At 47.8% G+C, this 27,593-nt stretch overlaps 2 protein-coding genes and 1 long non-coding RNA gene across 6 annotated transcripts in view; 1 reads left to right on the top strand and 2 right to left on the bottom strand.

Moving 5' to 3' along the window:
• ZNF12 (zinc finger protein 12) overlaps nt 1–11,079 on the bottom strand; it is a 14,998-nt gene extending 3,919 nt beyond the window's left edge. The window contains exons 1-4 of one of the 2 annotated variants that reach the window (XM_060649581.3): nt 10,635–11,079; nt 9,632–9,696; nt 3,869–3,995; nt 3,523–3,618 (exon numbers count right to left, since the gene is read on the bottom strand). In XM_060649581.3, coding sequence (XP_060505564.1) covers nt 3,523–3,618; nt 3,869–3,995; nt 9,632–9,670 — 262 coding nt within the window. In that variant the 5' untranslated portion in view covers nt 9,671–9,696; nt 10,635–11,079. Of the gene's footprint in view, nt 1–3,522; nt 3,619–3,868; nt 3,996–6,675; nt 6,998–9,631; nt 9,697–10,634 lie in introns of those variants that run through there. The other variant, XM_081791678.1, reaches the window with a different exon arrangement.
• LOC132689634 (uncharacterized) lies at nt 11,069–27,593 on the top strand. Of its 3 annotated transcripts, none has more exons than XR_013552864.1 (5): nt 11,069–11,222; nt 13,716–14,689; nt 16,290–16,422; nt 19,091–19,188; nt 21,242–21,356. It is a non-coding gene; the product is annotated as an uncharacterized LOC132689634 (long non-coding RNA). The 3 variants fall into 3 exon arrangements; XR_013552865.2 differs by having other exon boundaries at nt 11,069–13,817; nt 14,589–14,689; XR_013552863.2 differs by lacking the exon at nt 11,069–11,222 and adding an exon at nt 24,091–27,593 and having other exon boundaries at nt 14,595–14,689; nt 21,242–21,715.
• Nucleotides 16,300–21,248, bottom strand: LOC132689633 (speedy protein E4). Its single transcript, XM_060649583.1, has 6 exons — nt 21,102–21,248; nt 20,418–20,615; nt 19,719–19,777; nt 19,130–19,215; nt 16,547–16,715; nt 16,300–16,384 (listed from the first exon to the last, which is right to left on the bottom strand). Exons 1-6 carry the CDS (start codon nt 21,208–21,210, stop codon nt 16,325–16,327), a joined length of 681 nt encoding a protein of 226 aa, XP_060505566.1. The 5' UTR covers nt 21,211–21,248; the 3' UTR covers nt 16,300–16,324.

Here is a 27,593-nt window from a genome sequence, read left to right as displayed (position 1 = left end):
AAACTGGGTAGAGAAGGTGAAATGTAAACACAGAGCAGGGATGGGAAGACAAGGGATGGTGGATGAGCAGCTGACAGGCAGATATGAAAGGACTCACAGCAAACGGGGATGAATGAGGAGTGCTACCAGGCAAGCTGGGGTGCACAGATGCCTCAGGAAGCAGTGGGGGAGGGGAGGAGCCCAGCACTTTGTGCCACACCGTTTCCCATCAAGTTGGGGGGAGATGATCACAGGCTCAGGCACCATCGCTTTTTACTGAGATTTCTGTGACAGCATTTTGACCAGCCTAGATCCTTCCACACTACTTTCCTTCGTTTCAGCTTCCGCACAGTGGGGCCAAATCAGCGTGCGCCCAAACCTCCTTGTGTTTAGAGTAACATCCCTCTGGTTCTGTTTCACTTGAAAGGCGAGTCCCAGGAACTCGGAGCATGCCAGCCCTTCAGAAGTTTAAGATTTCGTGAACACTCTATTGATACTATGATTTACACTGAACTGATTCTGACCATGAAACTCTATTTGTTCTTATTTGGATGGTGCAGCATGCACTGTGGCTGGGCGACCAGCAAGTACTTAAGTCACCTATGATTCAGGATCATCCAGGGGTGAGACGGAGACAACGGTACCTACTTTATCAGGCTGCCGTGAGATTACATACATAAACTCATAAAGTGCTCAGAACAGCATCTGGCACAAAACACATGCTCTGTGAGTTTCGCAACTATTTTTCCCATTTTCAGACTCCTGGCGATTCCCTTAAACTAGCCTTGCCTCTGACATACCACACTGTCCCTTAATTCTGAATGTGAATAGGCTTCGCCACTCGTGACTTTCATTTGGTTTCATTTACAAACCTTAAAAATCAGATTCCCCAAACTGTTTCTCAAACAGTGACCTTTATTTTTACTTATCTTAACAAGTTTTTGGATGAACTTGACGGCCGTGCTTGCTGTCATCTACATCAGATGAAACCGTACCAGCCTTGTCCTCCAAAACCTACAATTCCCTGAGTGCACTGCCAAAACATCAACAGGTAAAACGAGGGAAAAAGTCTGACAGAGAATACTTTTTGCCCGGATTCACAGTGTGATTCCACCCTGGGTTTATACCAGCCTACGAAGAAGAATTTCTGCCCCAGGGAAACCAAGCTATTTGCTAGACAAGAGGTGGCAGATGACCCATCCCAGGGCGGTTAGGTGTGGGGGAGGGGGCCTGACCCTCCATCCCAGGCACCATGTGCTTCTGAGACAGCTATGGTGTGCCAACAGTGCCCAGCTCCTTTCAACCACAAGTCTCAGCTTCTATTGCTTTATTCAGTCTGCTTGGCTTCCAGCCTTGATCTACTCAAGACCTGTCTTTCAGAAGAGTTCCATGCTTTAAAAAAACAAACAACGGGGCGCCTGGGTGGCTCAGTCGGTTAAGCATCCGACTTCAGCTCAGGTCATGATCTCGTGGTTGGTGGGTTCGAGCCTCACGTCGGGCTCTGTGCTGACGGCTCAGAGCCTGGAGCCTGCTTCCGATTCTGTGTCTCCCTCTCTCTGACCCTCTGTCGCTCAGGCTGTCTCTGTCTCTCAAAAATGAATAAACACTAAAAAAAATTTTTTTTAACAAAACAAAATCTTCTCAAGTCCTTTCTCACCTCAATTAGATCCATTTCCCCTTAAAGTTGAAAATAACTACTCCCCATAGAAGGGCTTAAGCACGGTGGTTCAGCCTGGAACATCAACATTCCACGTGAAATGCTGAGGGTCTTTTTGTTTCTTTTAAGTAGGCTCTGTGCCCAGTGTGGGGCTTGAACTCATGAACCTGAGATTAAGAGTCGTGTGCTCTACCGACTGAGTCAGCCAAGCGCCCCTGAAATGCTGAGTTATAAATTATACCAAGCAACTCTCTTCTCTTTTCTTAACCAAATCCTGTCTCTTAGAAAGTATGACTACTCACTATTTCCTTTGAACCCCTGAACTGAAATCAGAGCTGTTGCTTTTGATCTGAAACCTCTGGGTATCTTTCAAGCACCTGCAGAATAAATGGGGATGTGACCCAGGTATGAATATTTAGCACCGCTTATCAATTACTTCTCAATAGATGGACAAGAAAGTTCTTTCACCTACTGGACTCCACACATACTCAATGTGGACTACATGTTACATACTTTGGCAAGGAGAACATGCCCTTTTCTTTATAGGATTATAATTTGGGAAAGAAAGAAGTCAAGCAAAATATATATAATATCAAGTAAGATTACTTGATCAGACCTAACTTTTTTCAAGGTATGGCCCTGAGGCAGAATCACCTTGAGACAAGGAAGAGACCAAAATAATAATAAGAGCTGGAAGGAAAAGCTTCAAGGAGGGGCAGAAAACCTGGGCCCTGTGCTTAGTTATCTGGAAAAATGTGCTGTTATCTGGCAAACAGAGCACTCCCCTCTGAATTAAAGCAAAAGGGACAATAACCACACGAACAGAAGACATTTAGGAGGACCCAGTGGATTTAGCAAGAGTTCTGGGAAACGACAGAAAATTAATTTTCCAGGCACCACGGGGAAGACGAGGAATTTACACTTCCTTTCAGTAGCAGCAGGGAAACCCCTGAAGGCTCATCCTGGAAGACCAGTGATAAGATCAACTGGAAATTTCCAGGAATGCATCTTGCAAGTGCACGTAGCATGAGGGACCACTGGGCTGCTACCACAGGAGATTGGACAGGAGGACAGGGATGGTAAAGGATAAAACAAACAGGCAAACAACAACCCTAATGGCAGGAGGAGAAGCCCTTTGAAGAACTCAGGAAGCAGAACCCAGCAAAGGGGGAAGCAGAGCCTTCAGAGACATTTCTGGAGCATGGAGGGAAAGGAATCATAACTCATTCCGTGCACCACACTCACTGAGCACCCACTAGGACAGGACAGCACAGTGAGTAAGGGACAAGATGGACATGCGTGTCTGGGGCAGACAGGAGGCCCAGACACTGCTGTCACCCAGCTCAAGAAGGGTTGGATCTCGGGACAGATGAGCAGCACACAGGCGCACCAACGGCACAGGTGCACCAAAGTCACTGGCTCAGGCACAGGATAGGGGTTTGGAATCTGACCTCAGTAAAGGGAGACACGAAACTGGGGACAGAGACCTGTCTGAGGCATCTCAACAGAAAAGAGGAAGAAGTAAGGAAGGTGGCAAGAAACCTACGAGTCCTGTCAGTTACTTTTTCATGACAGACACGAATGCCTAAAACCTGAAAGAAGCCATGATAACGGGCGACTGCAAATGCCATGGAGCAAGCAAGACCCGAGGCTCAGCAGGGAGAAGGGAGCCACGGGGTCTGGGCTCCGGGGAGAGGCAAAGCACGGAAAAGCTCTGCAAACACAGGTTCTCACGGGGAAGGAGGAAGGCTCCGGGAGTGAGGCGTGGGTAGCTAGAGCACACACACAACTGTCTGTAGTCCCTTCTACAGGCTCAGGACCTTGAGAGATTCCTGGGGAAAAACACTTCCGAGTTACCAGTCTCCGCACTGCCTGCACTAACACACCTGGGTAACTGTGTGGTAGGAATTCTCCTTCTACTATCCATGGCTCTTCTCCTTGTTCCAACTTGATGATAACTTCCGGTTTGATAATGTGACAGCCTGTTAATAGAAATGAGAGAGAACTTGAGCCTCGCTGCTGGGCTGCCAGGTCTCTCATCGTCTGAGAACGGTGCTGCCTTATGAGCTGCGCCACAATCAGAGCCTTGCACTGGGGAGGTGAAGACCAAAGGCCCTGCCTGGTGCCCAAAACAGACCACTCACATTTGTCCCATCAAATTCAAAGTTACAGTCGGTACATCTGAGGGAAATCCCATGTATCTTAGCAATCGAGAGAGCGGGCTCTCCTCACCCACAGAGACGAGGTGGCTGTAGTTCTCCAGCATCACATCCCGGTAGGTGGTCTTCTGCTCAGGGTCCAGATACTGCCACTCCTCCTGGGTGAAGTCCACGGCCACGTCCCTGAATGACACTGGCCCCTGTAATGGTACCGTGATTGGAACCAGATGAGGTAGAGAAGGCATACGGGATAAGAGCTTACCAAACTCACTGGTCAAGTGAACTACAAACACTGTTATCTCCTTTATCATGGAAAGAAAATAAATCAGAAATACACTAGGATGAACTCATTCGGTAGTCACCAAAAAAAGAAAATACCGTCTTGCACTGTGAGCCATGGACAGTCCTGGCTGCTGGGGACACGAAGACCAGCAGACACAGCCCCTGTGCCAAGGGGCACAGGCCTGAGAGGCACTCAGAGAAATGCAGGGTGCGCTTTGCTCCTCCTTTTTGCTTCCAGAACATTACTGATGTTGGCTCTCCTTTGACCTCCCCTGCTGACTCCCTTCTGTCTCCTTTGCTGGCTCCCCTGTTCTCTAAGACATCCTGAAGTTGGAGGGCCTGGGGCTCCGTTTTTGGTCTTTCACACTTTGCTATCTGCAACCTGCTGTGAGTATGTCAGCGTTTCGCAAACCCTTACCACCAGGCCAGACCTCTCTCCTAAACTCCAGACACGTGTCCCAGATCCAAACTCAACAGCCTGAAATTCAACTACTGTTCTCAGTCAGCCTGATCCTCCTGTGCATGGAAGGAGCTGATCTGTGATATTTGCCACAACTGGCAAAGGAAGAAGCCAGGCAACACACATCCTTGTTGTGTGTGTGGTTTGTTTTTTTTTTTTTAATTTTTATTTTTAAAAATGTTTTTTATTTATTTTCAGAGAGAGAGAAAGTAAGTGAGCAGGGGAAGGGGAGAGGGAGAGAGAATCCCAAGCAGGCTCCATGCTGTCAGCGCAGAGCCCGACATGGGACTCAATCTCACAAACTGTGAGATCTTGACCTGAGCCGAAATCAAGAGTCATACGCTCAACCAACTGAGCCTCGCAGGCACCCTGTGAGTTGTGTATTTTATCGCAAGGTATGTCTAGCAGGCCTGACCATGGCTGCCACGTAAACTGTCAGTGATAGCTTGTTCAATTGTCCCTAATTCCTAGCTGGGAAGCTCGGAAGGAATCCCCTTTCTGCCCATTTACACATTCCAGGGGAGCCGGAGCTTGGTCCCAAGGAGGGGCAAACAGACCCAGAGACTGCCCAAGCCAAACCTTTAAATATGGATCTTCTGAATAAACTGTTCCCACTCAAATACACCAGTCATTACAACCATCCCTCAGTATCACTAATTCTGAAATAAAGGTAACAATGGTACCTGTCAAGTATCATAATACCAGCATCAAAAGGGCTAATCCATGGAAAGCCCTGAACTAAGTTCTCTGGACATAATGACACCTCAGGTTACTGTTGATTATCCATTATGTATCTTATCACTCTTTCCAAATAAGGACAAAAATTAACCAGAAAACACAGAAATACATTTAAACAACTAAAGCCAATGAGGCTGTCAGATTTATGCAGTTGCCAAGGAGGGATTATAAAACAGTGCCAGTACATTAAAAGCAAAAAGGCTCCAGTGATCTGACAAGGCATGTAAGGAGTGGTGTGGAAGGAGAAGGCTGTGTCCTGCTCAGGGGCCACTTGAGAGAATGACAAACTCCTGACATTGACTGAAAATCTAAAATATTTAACATGTAACGATCAAAGAGTGCAGGACGCATCCTGTTGGCAAGATTCCCTGAGACACCTGGTCACCTGAACCTGTTATTCTCCCAGGCTCCAGGTACGGGGACACCAGGGACCAGGTAAAGGTGTTCAGGTCCGAGCACCAACTGCTGACAGGGCACTGGGTGCTGTAAGAGGTGGTTCCCACCCAGGCCAGACTAATCTGTGTGCAGAACTGCCCAGGCCCGGTCTGTGAGGAGACAGTCCTGGAGATACAGTAAGGAGGTATTCCAGAAGCTCTGCCCGGCCTTCATTCAGACACCTCCAGCCACAACTGCAGCCGCCCTCATGAAGATCGGCATCCAGAAGTTCACGTGTCAAAAGTTATTACCAAAAGCAAAAGAGCAAGGGATTGAAACAGGACGTAGTTTCATTTCAATGAATAAATAGAACAATGTACATCTTATTCTAACTTCTGGCTTTGCATGCGTAATTTCACAAAACGTGCAATTTGCGCGGACTTTTTTAATGCTTGCATTTTGGTCTTATTGGGGGGGAAAGCACACTAAGAAAAAAATTACAATTTTTGTTGTTTGTAATGCACGTAAAATAACTGCAGTGATGCCCCTTAAAAAGAGCATTATCGTGAATGTTCCAAACTGAATTTTTTCTTTGTGACGGGTTTGAGTAGTTTGCCCAAGTTCACGTTTATGTGCAAAGGCAAAGGGAGAAAACTACACTGTTGTTTCCCCAGCTTCAAGCAAGCAGCTTTACAAAAGCATTTTAAACTCAAGGAAAATGGGTTTCAGAAAACCTGGTTAACAAATTAAGAAACCAGTCAGAACTGCATTTAGGGATTTTAGGTCAGTTTCAAAAGGGAACAACCTTTGCTGTCTTAACACTCAGTACAGCTCATATTCCAGAGATGGCTTTGTAAATCAAGAATGCAGGGCTGGCTACAGAGTTTCACACAAGCCAGACCATCAGACATGAGGGTAAGAACACCCTGTGAACATCTCAAGCTGCTATGTTGTCAGAAGGTTTCTGATGCAGACAGCGCTGCTCCCTCCCCTGGTGTGGGGGAGCGAGAACAGGTTTTCTTTACCTTTCTGAGACTCCTTTCAGCAGTGGCTAGAAGGGCACAGCACTGGCATTCCATCAGTAAAGACTGACAGAGAAAGAGACCCCCTCAGAGGACTGCAGACAAAGACGCAAGTGCAAAATGACTTTACAAGGGGCCCTTGTGTGTCACAGCCACCTCCGTGTGTCACAGAGCTCACATGCCTTGCTGAGGCCCAAACAACAGAGAACAGCGAGAGCCTACTGGGGTGGGAAGACTGCAGTCCAAGGGTCCCCACTGAGCCAGACTCCTCTTGAACATCCAGGAAAAAGACATTCTCAGACATGTGAGGCCTGCAGAGTCAGGAAGTCAGTATACCAGTCCGCGGCCCGTCCAAGGACAGCAACTGTGGCCGTCATCCAGAGCCAGGAGGGGAAAACCAAGAACGCACAGAAATAAGAGGGAAACACCATGAAGTCCTCCCCACTCACCACCGTGGACCGTCTACTAATGAAGTGGCAGCTCCAGTGCTGACTGCTGAGAGCGCTCTGGAACTAGGAGTCCTACCCACACAAATTTTGAGAAATTTAAAAAATGTACAGTATTCAACTCATCAAAATGAAAACATTAGAGGACTATATAGTAAGGCTGGAAAATAAAGTAAAAAGACAAATAAGCTCGGAAGAAAATGTTTACTAACATGATCCAAACAGACAAAATGTGAAACAATTAAGACTCCTTTGTAAGTCAAGAAGAAAAGCACAACAAACAAGATAGTATAGGGACAGAGAGACTAGCAGTGGATGCGAACTGGCATTTCACATAAAACCAGAAACAGGCCAGTCTGAAAAAGCTACAGGCTGTATGACTCCCAACAGTAGCTCACCACTGAATGATGCGGGGGGTGAGGGACACTGACCACCCCCCCCACAGTTGAAAGTCCACATATAACTTTGGACTTCTGCCAAACTAACTACTAATAGCATGCTGCTGACCAGAAGCCTTACTGATAACCTCAATAGTCGATTAACACGTGTTTTGTACATTATGTGAATGCCAGACTGCATTTTTACAACAAAAAAATACAGAAAATATCAAGAAAATCATGAGGAAGATACCTTTATGGTCCCATGCTGTATCTATTGAAAAAATATCCATGGATAAGCAAACCCAAACAGTTCAGACCCGTGTTGTGCAAAGGTCACCTGTATGTGAAATCCTGAGAAGGGCAAAACCATACACACAGCGTAGAGGCTCGTAATTGCCAGAGACTGGGGGAGGAAAGAATGAACATGTGGTGCCCAGGGAACTTTCAGGGCAGTAAACCTGTTCTGTATGATATTGTCACAGTGGACATACGCCATCTTACAGACGTCAAAACCTGAACCATACAAGGAGCAAACTAACATCAACTCTGGACTTCAGATAATAATGTATCAACACTGGCCCATCCACTGAAACAGTGTACCACACTAATGTAAGATGTTAATAACAAGGGAATCTGAGACATGGAGGAGTGATGGGATCTCTGTACTGTCTGCTTAATTTTCAGATGAACCTAAACTGCCCTAAAAATGACCTACTGTGGGACGCCTGGTGGCTCACTTGGTTGAACGTCCGACTCTTGATTTCAGCTCAGGTCATGACCCCAGGGTCATGGGATTGAGCCCCATGTCGGGGCTCAATGTGGAGCCTGCTAGAGATTCTCTCTCTCTCTCTCTCTCTCTCTCTCTCTCTCTCTCTCTCTCTTTACCCCTCTCCCCTGCTAGAGCTCCCTTGCTCGCTCGCTCTCTCTCTCTAAAACAAACAAAAAAATAATATAACAAGAATAATATGAACAAGCAAATGTGGTAACAGAGAATGAAGAAAGATTAGAAAGAATCCCATTTTTCTGGATTCAGTGACAGGCTGCTCAGTAGAACAAAAAGCCAACAGGGACGAGAGCAGAAGGCATAGGTGGGGGCTACAAATAATTACTATTAACCTGAGGTGTCCTTTGGACAACCTCCATGGAAACGCTGGTAGGTGGCTGGGCAGAGGCATCTGGTCCGTGTGGAAGAATGGACAGAGTGGGCAGTTCAGAGCACAGGAGGGTTAAGTCAGACACGTATGAAGGTCGTGAGCCAGGGATGGAAAAAACAGCACATGAACAGGACAGATCAGTCAGGAAGAGAGTAGAAGAGGTTTGTCATAGAACCAACAGAGCAGACCCTGCAGATGGAAAGCCAGCAGAGCAGTCCAAGGCAAGGACTGGCAAATCGCTGGCTTTGTACATTAGCTCATGGGTAACCTTTACTGGGGCAGGTTCTGGGGACAGGCAGGGACAGAACCAAGACTGCAGGAGAAAACATGAATAGGAACTAAGCAATCTTTGACAGAGACATGACAGCACAGTCTGAGATGCACACCCGATAGGCTAGCATAGAAAAATATTTAGCAAGACTTACTGGAGGGTGAGAAGGCCATTCCTCCAGAGTATCCTCATTTACCCCTGGATCAAGCAGTAAAAACAATGTATCTATGGAATGATGTTGTAGTTTCCAGAAAAATTATATGCACTAGGTGATCCCTGGACCAGTATGTCTCAGCTTACAGGAGGCACAAGTAAGGCACCAACAGCCATGGTTTAGGGGCTGCCATTTAGGGAGACTGGTCACAATTAAAGTGAGATGGTCAAAGAAACTGCAAAACCCTTGAGAAAACAAACCTGTTTCTCAACAGGTCAGTGTCAGTCCAGTAACGAATGGCATTTGTCATTTTTTTCAATGAATGTCAAGCAGACCAAGGAGGCCCTGCACTTTGGCTTTCAAGGCTCTGAAGGATCGTGCTATCTACACATGTGAACACGACAGAAATGCTTGCTGCCACTCTGGTACTCCGTGTCTGACCAATCATATCTCTTCTCTATCTCTACCTTCCCCTTTAAAGTCTAAACTATTCATTTCCTAGGGGATATTACAAAAGGAAGTGGGGAATAAATACATTAAACAGAATCACTTACCACAGATCTACTCATCTTCTGCTCCTCTTGTAAAAACATGGGCAACAGTGAAAGTAGGGGCAGACCTGGGGAAAGAAAAGAGAAGCGATGAAGGTGTATGTGATCTCCACTGCCAAGAAAGTGCTCTCCTGGAAAGTTCCATGGAAGAAACCTGTGGGGGAACTGTCCCTTTAAATCTTCAGAAGTTAACTGGAAGAATAAGGAGGGAGCACCCACCTGTCTGCAACTGGCACCTGACTATATGGTCACTGAGTGGATGTGTTTCTCATTAGAGAATGAACACTATCCTATTGAGATAAACCTCCATCATTCAAAAGAAGATACAAAAAGAAATTCTGTTACAGTCATCTATTTTCTAGCCATGCTTTTAACTACTTAAGATCAGAACAGGATGCAGGATGGTCTGAGTAAAAAGATGTGCACCGGCATGGCTGTCTTTAAATCATTTGTAGACACTTGAACGTGCTACTCAAAAGGATCTTTTGTTAAGAAACTTACTTTGACTTAAAATGTAACAGAGTGGACAGCACACTGGCCGAGGAGTTGAGTCGCATCCACAATCCCACCCATAGACTCGGTCACCCTGCAAGAGCCACCTCCCTTCTCAGGCCCAACCTCCTCCTCTGTCACCCCAGCGGCCGCGGCGGCAGCAGCAGCAAACCCTCGCAGGCTTGTCCTGCACTACACTGGCGGATGCCACAGGGCAGAGCCCAGCGCGGTCGGCACACACTTAGAGCACACAGCACAGGTGCTCAGGGACGCTTAGAGACCCGCTTGGAAGCCGGAGACGGAGGCACGGGGAGCAAGGGGTATCGGGACTGGAGAACGGAGCGGACACAGAACGTCCGCAGCCCACGCGGGGACCCCCTGCGCTCCCAGGAAACCTGGGCCCCGCGAGTCCCGGGGAGAGCCCATCCCTCCCTGGCCGCCGCTCGCGCCCTCGGTTTGCGGCGCGGCCCACAAGATGCACAACCGCCTGGAGACCCGAAAGCCCACGACCTACCTCGTCGGGACCTGCCGAGCTGCCCCGAGGCTCCCGAGGGCTCCGGAGCTGGCGCGGCGCCTCCCGGGGCCGCCGTTCCCGAGGAGCCGGATCTGGGCCTCCGGGACAAGTTCACTTCGGGCCGAAGACCCTCCCGGGGCCCAAATCGGCCGCCTGGGGCCTCGCCGTCCCGCGAGCCTCGGCCGGGCCGCCGCGGGTGCAAACGGGCCGGGCCCGATCCCAACGCTCTGCGCCGCCGCCGCCGCCCGCCCGGCCACTCCGGCCCAGCCCGCGGGCTCCGGGGCTCGCGCTTGGGGGTCTCCGCTCGAGACTCCGCCGGGCCCGCACAGCTCTGCGCCCGCTGGGTGCCGGCCCGGACGGACGGCGTGCAGCCCCGCAGGCCCAGGGTTCCTTGCCCGCCTGAGGCCGAAGCCTGGGAAGCACGGCCAGCGGTGACCTGGGCACGGACAGGAAGCGAGAGCGGCGCGGCGGCACGGCGCGTGCGCGAACACGCACACTGGACGAGCTGCACATGCGCAGGACGACGCCGGCGGTGCGCCTGACAGAGCCCACCTCGGGAGCGGGACCAATACCCGGACTCTTTTTCCCGTAAGTCTAAGCGCCCACACGTTAGGGGACGTCTCAGAAATCCCCACCTCATCTAGCATGTAAGTCGCTGTAAAGGATATGTGGCTGCATGTTACCGGAAAAGCTGAGAGGATGGGAGTAGCTGAAGAGACAGGGGCCTTTGAGTTGCCTGCTGGACCCTCCCTGTGTCACTCCTACCTTTTTCTTTTATAGTTTTCTCAGTGTTTTGTCTTTACAAAGCGACCACCCCTTGTTTGTCACTGAGTCAGTCCTTTCAGACCCCGGAGACAGTTCCTTTTGCCACAGCCACCGTAGCCCAGCTGCTCTGACTCTTCGTTCTTTTTCTACCTGTTCCTGACTTTCCCACCATTGAGAGCCACACATTCTTGTGACATCAGCTCACATTTCCGAAGCAGCTTCCAGATTCTTAGTCCTTCTCAGCCTTCGGTTGCCTCCAGCATCTCCCACTTTCTCAGCTGGTCCACCTCTTTGTCCTCCAAATTTCTTAAGCCTCACCCCCTTCTCAGCGGCATTGCCCCTCCCACCCCCCCCCCACCCCTCTTCAACTGGATCAGTCCTGATCCCAGGTTCTTTAGGTGTCTTGGCTGAAACCATGGTGCTCTGCACCATGCTCTCTGTTTCCCAAACACTCCCGAATCTCACCCTGTCATCAGTTACCTGACCATCTGTTTTCTTGCCTGTTTGTTATTGCTTTATTGTTTGAATCCATTGTCCTGTTTCTTGTGTCTCTTCATTCAGCTGTTTCATTTTAGCGATTTCCTAATCTGCCCTCACCTACCATCCTGCAGAGACCTAGAGCTTCTTAAATATATGTTTTAATTCCTAGGTGTCTCATAAGTTATATCTGTTTCCAAGCTGTTCCTGTCAGACTGTTTCTCCTCTTTGTTTCCATGTCTGGTGAATCTAGTCTTTCTGCTGCCCTCAGTCCATCAACTGCATCCGACGTCTGAATGCTGTCCCTCTCCTAGAGCTGCTGTAATTTGATGCTGTTGTCCTTGTGGCTCTTCTTGCCTTGGTGGTTTCACTTTCTGAAATTGCTCCATGCTTATTAGCTGATCTCATTTACCAGCACTGCACCCCCACCCCACACATTTTTTCTTTGGCCTCTCTTTATTCAGTTGCTCACTGTCATTAGCTGCTCCTATATAGACAACTACATTCATCTCCTAATTTCTCATGTCTCCTAGGATATCCCAAATCCCTGTGAGTACCCCATTATTTCAATCCTTATTTCTTCAGTGTCTCAAATATCTCCCATGATATATCTGTCCTAAAATGTTTACCTTCCCTGACCACCTGAGTTCTGCCAGACCCCTGACCATGGCCAGCGTGTTGTATAAAGAACTTATCTGGTGAACACAAGGGAAGGGAAGCAAAAATAATATAAAAACAGGGAGGGGGAAAAAACATAAGAGACTCTTACATATGGAGAACAAACAGAGGGTTACTGGAGGGCTTGTGGGAGGGGGGATGGGCTAAATGGGCAAGGGGCATTAAGGAATCTGCTCCTGAAATCATTGTTGCACTATATGCTAATAACATGGATGTAAATTTAAAAATTAAAAATAAAAAAAAAGAATTTATCTTGTCCCTGTCCCTGGTTCCTGGGAGAGAGCCTCTAAATCTTTGGAATTTCCTGAATGCTAGCAGTGCCTGTTACTCATCATGGGCCTCTTGGACCAAAACTGAGTTTATGCTCACAAGGTGACTCAGGATAGGAGCCAGCCATGCCAGGAAGACCAACAAGGTTGGGGCTTTGAACCACATGATATCAGCTCAGTCTCTGGGGGAAGGCAGGGGGCTGGAGATTGAGTTCAATGTATGGCCAGTGATAGAATTAATCATACTTTGCATAATGAAACCCCAATACAAACTCTGGTCACCAAGGCTCAGGTGAGCTTCCTGACTGGTGATATACATCTATGTGCCAGGAGGGTGGTGTGCCCTGGGGACACTGAAGCTTGGTATTTTGGACAGTCCCAGTATTCTCTGGTGCTACCACGTCCCTAGATGGTTTCCTCCAATATTCAGGATTCGTGTTATTAGCTCTTTCTTCTCCATGCCTATCTGATTTGTCAGCTTTAGCCCCTCTTACCTTCTCGTGCTTCTCAGAAAGTTCTCCAAAACTTTCACTTCTTTTCAGTTGTTCCTTTTTCATCACAAAGGATCTTCCTTCTACCACAGTAAACTGGAATTGGAGGTTGTGAAAAGGACTCCCCTTATGATTAAAATAATGAACACTGCGTGTGTTCCCTTGCACCTGTGGGTGTGTTTGCCATGGACCATCTCTGGGAATGCATATCTTGCTGAGTCACCTTGCCTTCATTGTGACTTTCAGATCTAGGTCCCCATAGTACTATCTTCCTTCTTTCTTCCCCATTTCCTCCCTCAGTATCTTCTCCTTGTTTTCCGGCTTTAGAACTCTAGTTCAGGATTTGCCTTGTCTTCTATTGCTTTTTTCCGTGTGAAAAATAACTCAGAATTATTTTTCAGAGTTACGAAATGTGGTTGAGTGATCACAACCCCATTAAGCAACATTATCATTTGACAGCAAACAGGTAGGGCAGACTTGGGATGACTATGAACATCATGAAGGTAAGAAGACTTTTTATCTTTATTATGTTTCCCCAAGATACACACTGTGGTATCCTCCTTAATAATCTAAAATAACATACAAATATGTCATCAAGGCAAGTTAAAAAATTACAACTGAATTCTCACAGTTGAATAATGAAGAGTAAATGTCAATTAAAAATGTAGTTACAAGAACTTGAGAGAACTATCCATCTGCTTATAATTGATATATTATATAAATATAATAACACAAAACCTATCCTGAAAATGTAAAGAAAATTATATTTACATATATGTAACACCTGTAATCTCATCACAAACTTTGTAGGAACAGCATGTTTTGAAAAGTATGACTATTTCAGAACTATTTAAAATAAATACATAAACATAGAGTATAAAAATAAATATAATCATTCTAAGGGCAAGACTTTCAAAATAAACCAATGAAATTTATGGCATATTGTTAGGCTATCTATCACAAACAATCCTTTGGCTCTAATTTTACATTTTTGAAGTACTTCCCTCCTAATCTGTGTCCCAGTGCATAAAAAACGGGCCCTCCAACTTCTACCTCAGAGGAGATTTGAATTAAAACAATCTGAAATATTTGGTGGTGCCCTGGGAAGGGACAGACCCTGAACAAAACCCCGGTTTCTCATTGTCCTTCCATGGACTCCTAGACGTGCCCCCAACTCCTAGGAGTACAGTGTGATAACTCTATTCAGCTCATTCTAGAAGGTTCTAGGTTCTTCCAGATTATCTGTACAAGAGACTCCTCTCTTCCTTCCTCAGGCCTGTCATTAGCATCCGGATGGACTTCCTGCTGAAAACCTGCATCTCCCCTGGGCTCTGAAATTGAGAGAAAAAGAGGATGTCCGATTGATTGCAAGGAGGCAAGTCTCCAGTTAGAAAAGATTATTCACATTCCCAGTCAATTGTAATCAGAGTTTAGGCTGATTTATAAATCCATTTTTATCTTTAATCCTTCATTCTAAACCTCAGTTCATTTTCAATTTTGATCCTTGGTCTTTGGGGACCCTGCCTCCAAAAATGTCTTACTATGGTGAAGGTCAGGCCCAGTTATCTACATGCGCTGTAGCCAGGACTCTAGGTGATTCTTCTCAGGGAGTAATACAAACAGGAGAGAATGTTGCTTTAGACTCAATGCTCACCTTGGTCCTTTTGTGCTTCTTACGGTCTGAACTAATAACCATACTACAAACATCACCAACACAACAACATCATGAACCATGAGACCAGATGCCTAACCTCCCATTTGAACCCTGAATCCTAATGTTTAACCAAAGCAGTTAGTCCTAAATTTGGTCAGTGCTATATGGCCCGAGTGCCTGTGTCCACCCTCCCCCGCCAAATTAACATGTTGGGATCCTAACCCAGAAGGTGATGGTGTTAGAACATGGCACCTTTGGGAGATGATTAGGTCATGAGTGGAGGCCTCATAAATGAGACTAGTGCCCTGATAAAAGAGACCCCAGGGAGCTAGCTCTCCCTTTCCGCTGTGTGAAGACGCAGCGAGAAGGTGGTGAGGACACAGCGAGAAGGTGGCAGTCTGCAGCCCAGAAAACGGTCTGGCATCTTGCTCTCAGCCTCCCAGTCTCCCAACTGTGAGAAAGAAGTGTCTGCTGTTCGTAAGTCTGTGGTACTTTGTTATAGGAGCCTGAACAGACTAAGAGAGCCAGTTCGCACAATTCGGACCACATCTTTACTTAAATCCTCTGCCCAAATCTGTCACTATGTGTCGATCACAATAAGCCATGCTGAAACTGGTATTCCTTAACCTTCACTCGTTCTGACAAACTTCCTTGACCATAAACCTGAGGGGAAACGTGTGATTGAACAAGATAAGAGACTGTTCTGGAAGTGGGCCAGGTGAGGTGAGAACACATATGTGGTCTGGCCATAAGCAACTCGCTCGAAAGCAAATTTGGATGAAGACATAGCTAGTCATAATTTATCTTTTATTACTGGACAGGTAGGCTGTTTCCATCAAATATCGTATTGTTAGACATTTATTTTGTTGTAAGTAAATCCCTAGAGTTAATAGTCTCTCAGGGATTAAAGGCCAAAAATGAGTTAAAACGAGAAAGTCAAAACACAATATACGGAAAAATTAGAAACTTTCCTATTTCACACAAAAAATCAACATGTCGTCAAAACTGTCATCCAGGCCCAATTGCTTTGGATGCAGTTATTTCAGCCAAGTCCATGCCTCTGTGACAAACTGGTTTTCCTGAGGTCTGGCACCCACATATCTCCCTGAGGTCATGCCTGGTGTGTGGTTGTCAGCTCGTGGCTGGGACGTGAGTCAGCGTCTGGCTGTGTGGCCGCCCCCACTTCACAGTGTGTGGAAGGCTGATGTGTGGGATGGGGGGCAATGAGCATGCGTCCAGCAATTAGACTCCTCCGAGTTCCTAAGTGGACAATAAATCATTCTGCCTGTACCCTTGAGGACACAGACCTACCTTCTCTCAGGCCGATGACCTCAGGCCTCCGTGGTCCCGGGAACTCTAGGGCATGAGGGTGCGATCTCGCCCCCACACCCACAGCTCTGGATCAAAAGCCTGGATCTGGAAGACAGACGGCCCCCTGAGCAGACAACCTCCAGGTAGGCGCCCCTCCCTGCCACCGTCCAGGCTTTCATTCTTTCTCATCCCGAATCCCGTGTCCCTCCATATTTCCCTCTGTCTCCCACTGGGCACCACCCCCCCAAGTCGCCACAGCCCACCCACCTCCTCACACTCTTCCCGGGACACCCTGGTCTTCCAGCCCATGGATCGGATGAATTGAAACCGCAGTTTGTGAAACAAGGGACGCTGGGAGCGGTTCTTCCCGTACAGGAATGAAAAGATGGCCTGTTTGGGGGCCTGGTTATCTTCTTCCATATCATTGGCCAGGTAGCTGGAGAGAGATGTCAGGTTGCTGGTCAGGAGCAGGACAGGCAGGACCCCCCCACCACACACACACACACACACACACACACACACACACACGCTCAGCTTCCCAGAAAGGACACAGGCTGCTGGCTGCTCACTACCCAATGTCTCCAGATGCCATCCAGTCACCAGGAAGTCACTGCTGGGCAGAGACGTCTCCCACCGTGATGACAAGACAGAACTCAGCAGGGAAGCCGGTGGGCACGTCCTGCCCTGTGTTCCCAACCCCATGCCCGCCCCTTGCCCTTCACCGTGTCTGTGCACACACCTGTCTCCCTGTGTGGACTGGGGACATACACAGTTCCTGCGGCCAGGAGCTGAGTCCACTCTATTTCTGCAGAAAGTGGCTTTCCTACCAAATGACTAATGTAGGACTTGGTTCATGTGGATGCATTAGTTCAACATGCATTCTCCCCATCCTTCTTCTCATCGCCTCATGGTCCTTGGCACATAAGATACACTTGGGGAGTTTTTGTTCAGTGAATGAATGAGTGAATGAATGAATGCTTTCTCTCATGGTCAAGTGCAATACTGATTACCTCATTGGTTTAAAATAACTTAAACATTTGCAGAATGGAAGGGATTGTGTTGAGTGTTTGGAGAGGAGAGTGTGGAGGTATTTTGACAAGACCTGCCTTCAACAGGTGTCTAGTCTAATGGGACTGGGGAAGGGGGTATGGGGGCTGGATAAGAAATAACTATAGTCCAGGGGCACCTGGGTGGCTCAGTCATTTAAGCATCAGACTTTGGCTCAGGTCACGATCTCACAGCTCACCTTGTGAGATAGAGCCCCGCGTCAGGCTCTGTGCTGACAGCTCAGAGCCTGGAACCTGTTTCAGATTCTGCCTCTGTCTCTCTCTGCCCCTCCCCTGCTCATGCTCGCTCTCTCTCTCTCTCTCTCTCTCTCTCTCAAAAATAAACATTAAATATATTTTTTAAATAACTATAGTCCAAAATATCCATAAGACTAGGATTATTTTTTGAAAATGTTTTTTAATGTGTATTTTTGAGAGAGAGAGAGACAGACAGGGGGCGGGGAGTGAGAGAGAGAATGAGTGGGGGAGGGGCAGAGGGAGAGGGAAACATGGAATCTGAAGGAGGCTGCAGGCTCCAGGCTCTGAGCTGTCAGCACAGAGCATGACATGGGTCTTGGACTCACATACTACGAGATCATGACGTGACCCGAAGTCGGACGCTTAACCAACTGAGCCACACAAGCTCCCTGAAAATGTTTTTTTAATGTTCATTTATTTCTGAGAGAGAGAGAGAAAGAAAATGTGAGTGGGGCAAGGGCAGAGAGATGGGGGTACAGAGGATCCCAAGCAGGCTCTGTGGGGACAGCACAGAGCCGGATGTGGGGCTCAAACTCCTGAACCATGAGATCATGACCTGAGCCAAATGCTCAACTGACTGAGTCACCTCAGTGCCCTATGAGGCTAAGATTTTAACAGAAGCGCTACTCAGGTACAAAAGTCAGAGAGGTCAGGGGAGCATCTGAAGATTTGGGAGTTGGAATCAACCTTGAGGACAGGTCATTTTCTTCAGGTGCATGTGTAAAATCAGCTAGACAGAAACCGCAATATAGAAACAGAGGGAAAGGTACTTGGCAGGTTGGGTGGAGAGGGTTGGATCCAAACTGGGAGCTCTGGCCTTGCCCAAGAGCGCCACTGGCCGGCGAAGTTGGAAGATGAAGCAAGAGAAGGGTGCTTTGGAAGGACTTGAGGCACATAACACCCGCTGGCTTGGGGACAGCCTTGTAAGACACCAGCAGGAGTGTTTACGGTAGGTCTGTGCTGAGTGCTGAGGGCCTGAACTGAAGCATTTGTGCAGGGAATGCGGAGAGGAAGACAATGATGGATGTCACTTGGGCTTCGCTCTTGGCTTGGGGCAGGGCAGTACACTTCCTTCCTTCTCTCCCCTTCGGATGGCTTTATGTTTTCTATTCTTCAGTCTCTTAACTGATGTTAGGGTTATTTGTGTTTAGAAAGAAAAGTATAAAAAACGCTACGCTATAATCCTATCGTTTTCATACACAGACTAAACAGTTTAAAAAAAAAAAGATTAAAAAAATAATCAGTTACAAACAGGTTTAAAAAAATAGATGAGGGGCGCCTGGGTGGCTCAGTCAGTTAAGCATCTGACTCTTGATTTTGGCTCAGGTCGCGATCTCGTGGTTTGTGAGTTTGTGCCCCGCGATGGGCTCTGTGCCCACAGTGTGGAGCCTGCTTGGGATTCTCTCTCTCTCCCTCCCTCTCTGGCTCTCCCCCCTCAAAGTAAATAAATAAGCTTGAAAACAACAGATGAAGGCCAGAGTCCCACTTCTCCCCTCCATCGTCACAGGGTGTTGAGTAGCACTGACGGCCGAGGCAAAATACTCACAGTGCTAGGAAGAAGTGGATTCGCTGGAACTGCCAGGAGAAGAGGCCAGCACGGCTGAAGTAAGCTATGACCATAGACAGGAGATACTGATGGGGAGAGGAAAAAAGCCATAAGACAGGGGTCACGTCCTAGGGGAGGGAGAAGAGTGGGGGCAGGACGTGGAAGGCCTCAGCAGGTGCTCATGCTCCCACATGTCGGCTGAACCTACTTATTTGGTTTCAGAAGGTTGGCTGCAAACCCAGGAAGTCAAGGGGAGAGTTTCTGGTGCTCCCAGGGTGGCTCGCTCTGCTGTTTTGGGGGCTTGTCTTTAGGATAGCCAGCCTCAGGAGGGTCTTTGATAAGCTGGAGCAAAGGGGAGCCCCCAGGAGCTGAGAGGAGAGGGGACTTAAGGTGACAACAGCCAGAGAGCCACAACAAGGGTTCAGATCCCAGAGGATCTGCAAGAAACCATGAGGCGCCTGGAGGGAAGTGTAGGCAGCATCAGGTTGGAGAGAGAAGGAGAGCTGAGGGTTCAGAAGGCATCCGCCTGCCCCGGGACAGACGTTGGAGCGAGCGGGAGTACATCTTAGTGGAGAGTGACAGACGATACCTTGTCAGATACCCTCAGGTTTTTGTCCCAGGCCAGGAATCTTTTAACGACAGGATCTTCTGTGAGAAGAAGGCATGTGTTAGGTTGGGAACCAGGACTGGGTTAGTGTGGGAACATTCCAGAGTGAAGAGGAGAATGATGCTTCCCCTGGGGGAGCTTGTAGGATGTGGCCAAGGGTGAGGCTGATGGGCAGAGGTGAGAGGAGACCACTCCCTGGCCAAGAAAATATGGTGGTATCCTTGCGGGGTGGCCAAGAGAGAGGTAGGATTCGGATCTTAAGTAAACAGTGGTGCTCTGTCATTATCACGTACTGCAGCAGGGACCATAGAGACCATAGAGTCATTCACCATCATTTCCTCATTTGACAGTGCCCTCAGGGTACAAAGATGGCCTGTCATCCCCCTTCACACAGATGATGGCATTTAGTTTCAAAAGGCCACTAAGAGCTGAGATGTCCCAGGGGCATGACCAAAAACCAAGGTTTCTTGTCCCTAAGACAGAGCTTTCTCCAAGTGTCACCTAATCCTCTGTCGTTTTTAAGTGTCCCTGATGAGGATCAATATGGGGTCCTCCAAGGATGGAGACAGAGCTCAGCAGCTAGCAGAGAATTCTTTTCCATTGGAAAAGTGTAGGCATTGGAAGTTTCTTGTTTTTTAAGGAAAAAAAAGAAAGGATAGGATTGGAGGGTGCTCTGCCTACCCAGCAGCCTGTTGAAAACTGCATGGTGCTCAGGCAGCACTGAAGACAACCGCTGTCTCTTCAACTTCATCTTGAGTCCACACAGCGTCTCCACGACCCAGACGTCCTCAGCCCCTGGGGCTGTCTCCTCCTCTGACTCCTCCCTTCTCCTCTTCCAGCCACGGGAGGGAGGCGGGGGATGGGGGTCTACCCGGGGGGCTGAGTGAACAAACCAGGCTCCAATATAAAGCTTCTGTCTTTGGGATTCAGCCATTGGTCACCCAAGCCCCTCCGCAACCCAAACCTCCCCTCATTCTCTCCGACCTCGGAGACTATTGGCCTCTCCCAAACCATCTTTCCATCTTTCTGCCTTGTTGATATCCACCTGCCCCCATTCATCTTTGCCACTGTTCCATCCCCTGTCCTCGAAACTCTTCCTCATTATAGTTAATTTCTCCCATTGGAATAATGGAATAGTGGAATAATTTCCTCTCCTCCTTTATCTCATTTGAGGATCTCATCTTCTGACCCTCCTTCCTTGCCCCCCAGGTTTTCCTTCCATGGGGATATCCTTGTCCTTAGGTCCTGGCTCTCTGAATCTCTCCTGTCACACAAACCCTACTCACATGCTCCTTTCTGACTTCTGTACCCCTTCCTCCTTCCTAGTCAACACTCTCAAGTCCCTTCTTCCTCCTGCTTCCTCACCTGATGGTCCTGGCCTTTCTTCACCCCTTACTGCCTCCAGGGGGTACCCTGAGGAGCTGGACTGTGGGCTCTGGTCCTCAGACCGGGAACACGGTTGACAACCGGCCATGATTTCTCCCAAACTCTTTCTTCCCTTCCAGAAAACTTAGATTGTGTCCTGCTCAAACTCCTCTTCTGGATTCTGGCTGAACACAAGCCCGTTATCACTTCTCTAAGCTGGGGAAAAGCTGGAAGTGAAGAAAAGCTCTGAGAAGATGCTGTTGTCCACCTCCGCTGCTAAGCAGTATGGAGTTTGATCCTTCCAATCAGGAAGGTCAGAAGCCTCTGATGTCATCGGTCATTCCAGCCTGGCAACCAGTTTGAAGGAAAACACGCGTAACTGCCAGACAGGTGTCCACTTTGGAGATCGGGGTAAAGGATATCTCCTGCCGCCAACCCAGCCTTGGACCGTCCTCCAGAACTGTCCTCCAGAGTCTGGACCACTCTCCAGCAGATGCCAGGCTCCCTCCACGCTAAACTTGAACCATGTCAGACTCTCTCCACCCCTCTACTCCTATTTCAAGGCGCAGTCTGGCGGGAGAGGGAGGAAGCCAACAAGGAAATTTAGCAGGAAGGTAAGACCTTGTGAGAGTGAAATCAGTATGTAAAGAAGGTCCCAGGGACATTGATTTGTTGGGTTAAAAGCTAGTTCAAAATGCCGAATTTGACAGAGCTCCTGTGCTCGATGTTTACTGACACTATGTTTACTGATGCGATTCTGGGCTGGAGGGACACTCATGCTCTACCAAGCCCGAGAGACTTTTTGGGGAGACTGTTTGAAGCGTGCTCACACACGCTTCAAATGGTGTCTACAGTTTCTGAAGTCTATGGGTCGCTCCAAACCTGCCCGTCAGTTGCCATTAATCAGCTCCGGTCTGCAGATAAAGTTTGTGAGCATGTGTATCACTCCTGACCCAGAAATTTCACTACCATTTGTGTATCCTAAGAAGAAAATGGCACACACACAAGAAGACTAAATGGAAAAATCGCCAGGACAGAATGTGTTTTATTGAGGTGGGGAGACACATGAAAGTATGGATGTAGTAATGCGGATGGCCAACTGGTTGTCCCTGTGGTATCAGAGGAAGCGTCGTCTGAACCTCCTTCCTCCTACCTACCTCCTACCTCTGCTTCTCACCCGGGCATCTGAGACTTGCCCTTTCTTCCTTTCCTTTCCTTTCCTTTCCTTTCCTTTCCTTTCCTTTCCTTTCCTTTCCTTTCCCTTCCCTTCCCTTCCCTTCCCTTCCCTCCCCTCCCCTCCCCTCCCCTCCCCTCCCCTCCCCTCCCCTCCCATCCCCTCTCTCACCTACCCTCTCTCCCCTCTCCTTCCCTCCTGTCCCTTCCCTTCCCTTTCCTTCCTTTTCCTTTCTTCCTTCCTTCCTTCCTTCCTTCCTTCCTTCCTTCCTTTTCTTTCTTTCTTTTTTTCTTTTTCTTTCTTCTTTCTTTTCTTTCTTCCTTCCTTTCTTTCCTTCCTTCCTTCCTTCCTTCCTTCCTTTTTCTTTCTTTCTTTCTTTCTTTCTTTCTTTCTTTCTTTCTTTCTTTCTTTCTTTCTTTCTTCGGTAAAATACCATAACATAAAATTCATCATTTTAACCATTTTTAACGGTATAATTCAGTGGCATGAGGCACACATACATTATTGTGCTATTGCGCTGCCCTCAGCACCATCCATCTCCAGAACTTTTTTATCTTGCCTGAAGCTGCAACTCTGCACCCGGTAAGGACCACCTCCCCACCTTCCCCCACCCCGCCCCAGCCCCTGGCAACCACCGTCCTACTTTCTGTCTCTATGGACACGGCCACTTCCAGGTACCCCCCATCATGGAAGCGTGCAGTGTTTGTCCATTCGTTTCTGACTTATTTCATTCAGCAAAATGTCCTCAAGCCTCATCCATGTTCTAGCATGTCACAGTTCCCTTCCTCTTAAGGATGCGTAATAGCCATCGTGTGTCTACATGTTTTTGCATGTTCCTTTCATAATAATATAATAACAATATGATACACATATGTATTTACATACCACATTTAGTTCATCCATCTGTTGATGGACACCTGGGTCGTTTCCACATCTTGGCTCTGAGTCCTGCTTTCCATCCGCTGTTTGAACTTCGATGAGAAGCACATCTGTTATTCAGGATGGGCCTAGAGTTTTATTTTGTATTTTCATCACTTACGTATTTCTAATTAGCCCCACCCAGGCATAAGTGAAGTCAAATCAGTTCACCCAGAAAACAACGTGGAGGGTTCTCAACACAGAACTGCCGTATGATCCCACAACCCCACTTCTGGGTATATACCGAGAGAAAATGAAAGCAGGATATTAAAGAGATGTCTGCCCTCCTGTGTTCACTGCAGCATTACTCACAACAGCCAAGATAACCTGTGTCCGTCGACGGATGCATGGCTAAAGAAGGTGTAAGGTACATGCATGGAGACCTGAGGGATATCCTGCCATTTGTGACAACACGGATGGACCTCGAGGGCATTGTGCTGAGTGAAATAAGCTAGACAGAGAAAGAGAAATACTGCGTGGTATCCTTTATGTGTGGAATCTTAAAAAAAAAAAAGGTCAAACTCATAGAAACAGAAGGTAAAAGAGAGGTTTGCCAGGGTGCGGACTTTCAGTGATAAGATGAATGAGGTCTAAGGATCTCAAATAAAACATGGGAACCACAGTTGATAACGCTGTGTTGTATAAGTGAAATTTGCTAAGAACTTAAGCGTTCTAACCCCAAAAAAGGTGAGCATGTGAGGTGATCGACATGTTAATTAACTGGATGGGAAGAATCCTTTCATGGTGGATACATATATCAAATCGCCTGGATGCGCGCTTTAAATATCTTTCCACTTTTTGTCGGTTTTACCTGAATAAGGCCGAGATCGTTAGAAAGTAGTTGATCCAAGGCACAGGGACTGAGCGTCTCCTTTGTTTGCAATCGTCAACTTTCAGACTCGGACGAGGTCTCGGAGAGCATGCAGACAGCCTTGGGGTTCCTGCACAGTATCCTTGGGCCTGGGGCCCCCCCACAGCTCCCCACTGATGGAAGAGGCACTGCTGTGTGAAGGACACATGACTCATCCCTGGAGAAGCTCAACTCCTAGGAAGCCAGTTTGCACTTAAATTCCATTCATGATGCGTTCAGCCATCATAGCTGGTTGGGTCCTTCCATAACAAAATGGAAGGCCACTCTCCCTCCTGATGAAGCTAGCTTCCCGGTACTAGAAGGCAGATACTCTGTCCCTATTCGAGTTTCTCTTCTGTGCCATGAAAGCCCGGATTACTTTGAAGAAGGGGATTCTTCAAGACAGTTTGCATACTCCTTTCTCCCCCACCGCCTTGTCTGGATGTTCCACAGTTAGGCAGGGCCCATCCTAAGATACATTGTTGGTACATTGCCCAAAAATGGGCTAAACAGCTCAGACGGGGAAGAGCAAACTGGTACTTCTTCTCTGTCTCTTCCCCCCCCCCCCGTGGAGGCAGTTTAATATAACAGTGGCTGTAGCTACTGCAGAAATACTGGCAGGATGAAACAGAAGTGCTTTGCAAGTGCAGTCCTTCTGGCGTGAGGACCACATGGGGAAAGTAACTGAGATACAGATACCGGATCCAGCCTCATTGGTTCTAGTTCAACAGAACTGGGGTAGGGCCCACTTTAACTTATTGTTTTTTATTTTACTTTTTTTTTTTTTTTAAGTTTATTTATTTTTGAGACAGAGAGAGACAGAGCATGAACGGGGGAGGGTCAGAGAGGGAGGGAGACACAGAATCCGAAGCAGGCTCCAGGCTCTGAGCCGTCAGCCCAGAGCCCGACGCGGGGCTCAAACTCACGGACCGCGAGATCGTGACCTGAGCCGAAGTCGGACGCTTAACCGACTGAGCCAACCAGGCGCCCCTTTATTTTACTTTTTAAAGTTTATTTATTTATTTTGAGAGAGAAGGAGCAAGCTGGGGAGGGGCAGAGAGGGAGGAAGAAACAGGATCCCAAGCAGGCTCCACACCATCAGTACGGAGCCCAGTACAGGGCTCAAACTCACGAACCTTGAGATCATGACCTGAGCTGAAATCAAGAGTCAGTCACTTAACTGACTCAGCCATCCAGGCGCCTCTAACTTATTTACTGATGCACATTCAGATTTGGAAATCTCTCTGTGGGACATGCCACCCAGGTCAGGGTAATAGGGATCCTTTTTTTTTTTTTTTTTAAGTTTATTTATTTTGAGAGAGAGAGTGAGTGGGGGAGGGGCAGACAAAGAGAGAATCTCAAGCAGACTCCACGCTCAGCACAGAGCCCAACATGGGGCTTGATCCCGTGACAGTGAGATCACAACATCCAGAGTCAGATGTTTGACTGAGCCACCCAGGCGCCCCAGGGCAATGGGGGTCCTAAAGAAAGCAAAGCCACACTTGCATGAAATAAGCCATGATCTATACCTGACATGCCAAGACCACGGCCAGGCCTTGAGTCCAAGGCTGAGGGGTCCTTTGGAACCAGCCTTCAATCCTCTGGCCAGTTTATTGGTGACAACCTGTCCAGCAGCCTGGGTGCCGATTTGGATACATAGACCCATGAGCAGAGTTCATCCTGAGTGACTGTGCATGTATTGGTGAAAAACTGCTCTCTCCACTAGGAAGTCCTGTCTCGCCAGGGGCTGCTCACCCTGGCCTGTCATTCTCTAGTGAGTGATGGTCTCTGTACTTCCCTCCTGTGACCTGTAAGACCTAGAGAAACCCCTAGGAAGATGACACAGAGTGTCTGGGATGGGGAGATGGGATGAGATTCTTGATACTGACCTCTAAGATCTGGTGTCAGAAGCTAATCATTAAAGTCTTTAACTTTTTTTTTTTTTAACAATTACATGTCAAGTTTTAAACACTGTGTTAAATTTATTTACAGATTTTTAATGTTTATTTCTTTTTGAGAGAGAGACAGAGTGCAAGTGGGAGAGGGTCAGAGAGAGAGAGGGAGACACAGATCTGAAGCTGAACTGTCAGCACAGAGCCTGATGCAGGGCTCGAACCCATGAACCGGGAGATCATAACCTGAGCCAAAGTCAGACACTCAACTGACTGAGCCACCCAGGCGCCCCTTGGTCTTTAACTTTTATGCTCCCCTCCACCATGTCTGACACGCTCTCAGTGGGTCCTAAAATCATGTTAGTTGTAGTCTGATATCATTGCCTCTCTTAAGTGCTATAAAATGTTATCTACACACCAATGTGCCCATTTATGGTTTCAAATCTTGTTTTGAGATAAAGAATTATCCTTTATAAGGCATTTTCAGGAGGATTGTCTCATTTTCTTTGTTGAGTTGAGAAGACAGGGTTCTGGGATTTGTCCTTTTTAAAAATTAATTTATTTGAGAGAGAAAGAGACAGACAGACATTGGGGGAGGGGCAGAGAGAGAGGAGAAAGAGAATACCCAGCAGGCTTCATGCTGTCAGCACAGAGCCCAACACAGGGCTCGAACTCACAAACCATGAGATCATGACCTGAGCTGAAATCAAGAGTCAGGTGCTTAACCAGCTGAGCCACCCAGGCGCCCCTGAGTTTTGTCTTTGAGAAACAAAGGATGTGAAACTCAAAAGACTGAAGCAGGATCCCAGGTTTCACCTCGACTGCTCTGATTCAAGTCCTATATCCCATTCATCCCATTCTCTTCTCCATCTGCCCAGACAATCTGGAGGACATAAGCCAGTTAGTATGATGTGCCTATCAAAAGATGGAGGTGGGGATGGGGAATGGGAAAGTAGTGGTTCTATTATAAACTAGTATGTGCCCTTGGGCAAATCCTTCCTCCTTCCAAGCCCCCATTTCTTCATCTATAAAATAAAAGGTGTAGATAAGATGATCTTTAAGGGCCTTTCCCACAGCATAAGCAAAGCAGTGAGAAAGCACTTGTAGTGAATTTGATGTGACCGGGTACACGAATGCTGTGGGTGAATTGTGTGCCCCTATCCCCACCACCCTGTTCATGTGTTGAGGTCCTAACCCCCTAGTACTTCAGAATGTGATCTTATTTGGTGGTTAGGTCTTTACGGAGGAAATCAAGTCTAAAAAAATGAGGCCATTAGGATGGGCACTAATTCGGTATGGGTGGCGTCCTTATAAAAAGGGGAAATTTGGACGCAGAGACACTGAAGTAGAGGTAAGACAATGTGATGACACATGGAGAGAAGATGGTCACCTACAAGCCAAGGAAAGAAGATGGAGCACACCCGCCCCCACCGCCCTCAGAGGGAACCAGCCCTGTCCACGCCTGGATCTCAGACTCCCAGCCTCCAGAACTGGAGACAATGCACTTCTGTGGTTAAAGCCACCTGGTTGGTCTTACTTCATTACAGCTTCCCTGTAAACTGATCCAACCCGTATTTTGAATAAGAGGGAATTCAGATTTGACAGTTACTGTCCTGACACTTCTGGCGACCATTCCATTAAAGCAAGGCATGTCCCAA

Source organism: Panthera onca, chromosome E3 (assembly GCF_046562875.1).
Source record: "Panthera onca isolate mPanOnc1 chromosome E3, mPanOnc1 haplotype 2, whole genome shotgun sequence".
NCBI classification, from domain to species: Eukaryota; Metazoa; Chordata; class Mammalia; order Carnivora; family Felidae; genus Panthera; species Panthera onca.
Note: the sequence above shows the minus strand (reverse complement) of the source record. Positions and strands in the feature narration are given on the sequence as shown.

Bases quoted from the DNA above. Each gene is read 5' to 3' on its own strand.
- LOC132689633 (XM_060649583.1), bottom strand. From the start codon at position 21,210: ATGGCCGGTTGTCAACCGTGTTCCCGGTCTGAGGACCAGAGCCCACAG. The intron at 20,616-21,101 runs GTGAGGAAGCAG...TTGTTCACTCAG, and splicing joins AGAAAGGCCAGGACCATCAG to CCCCCCGGGTAGACCCCCAT. The intron at 19,778-20,417 runs GTAGGCAGAGCA...TTCTTCTCACAG, and splicing joins AGTTTTCAACAGGCTGCTGG to AAGATCCTGTCGTTAAAAGA.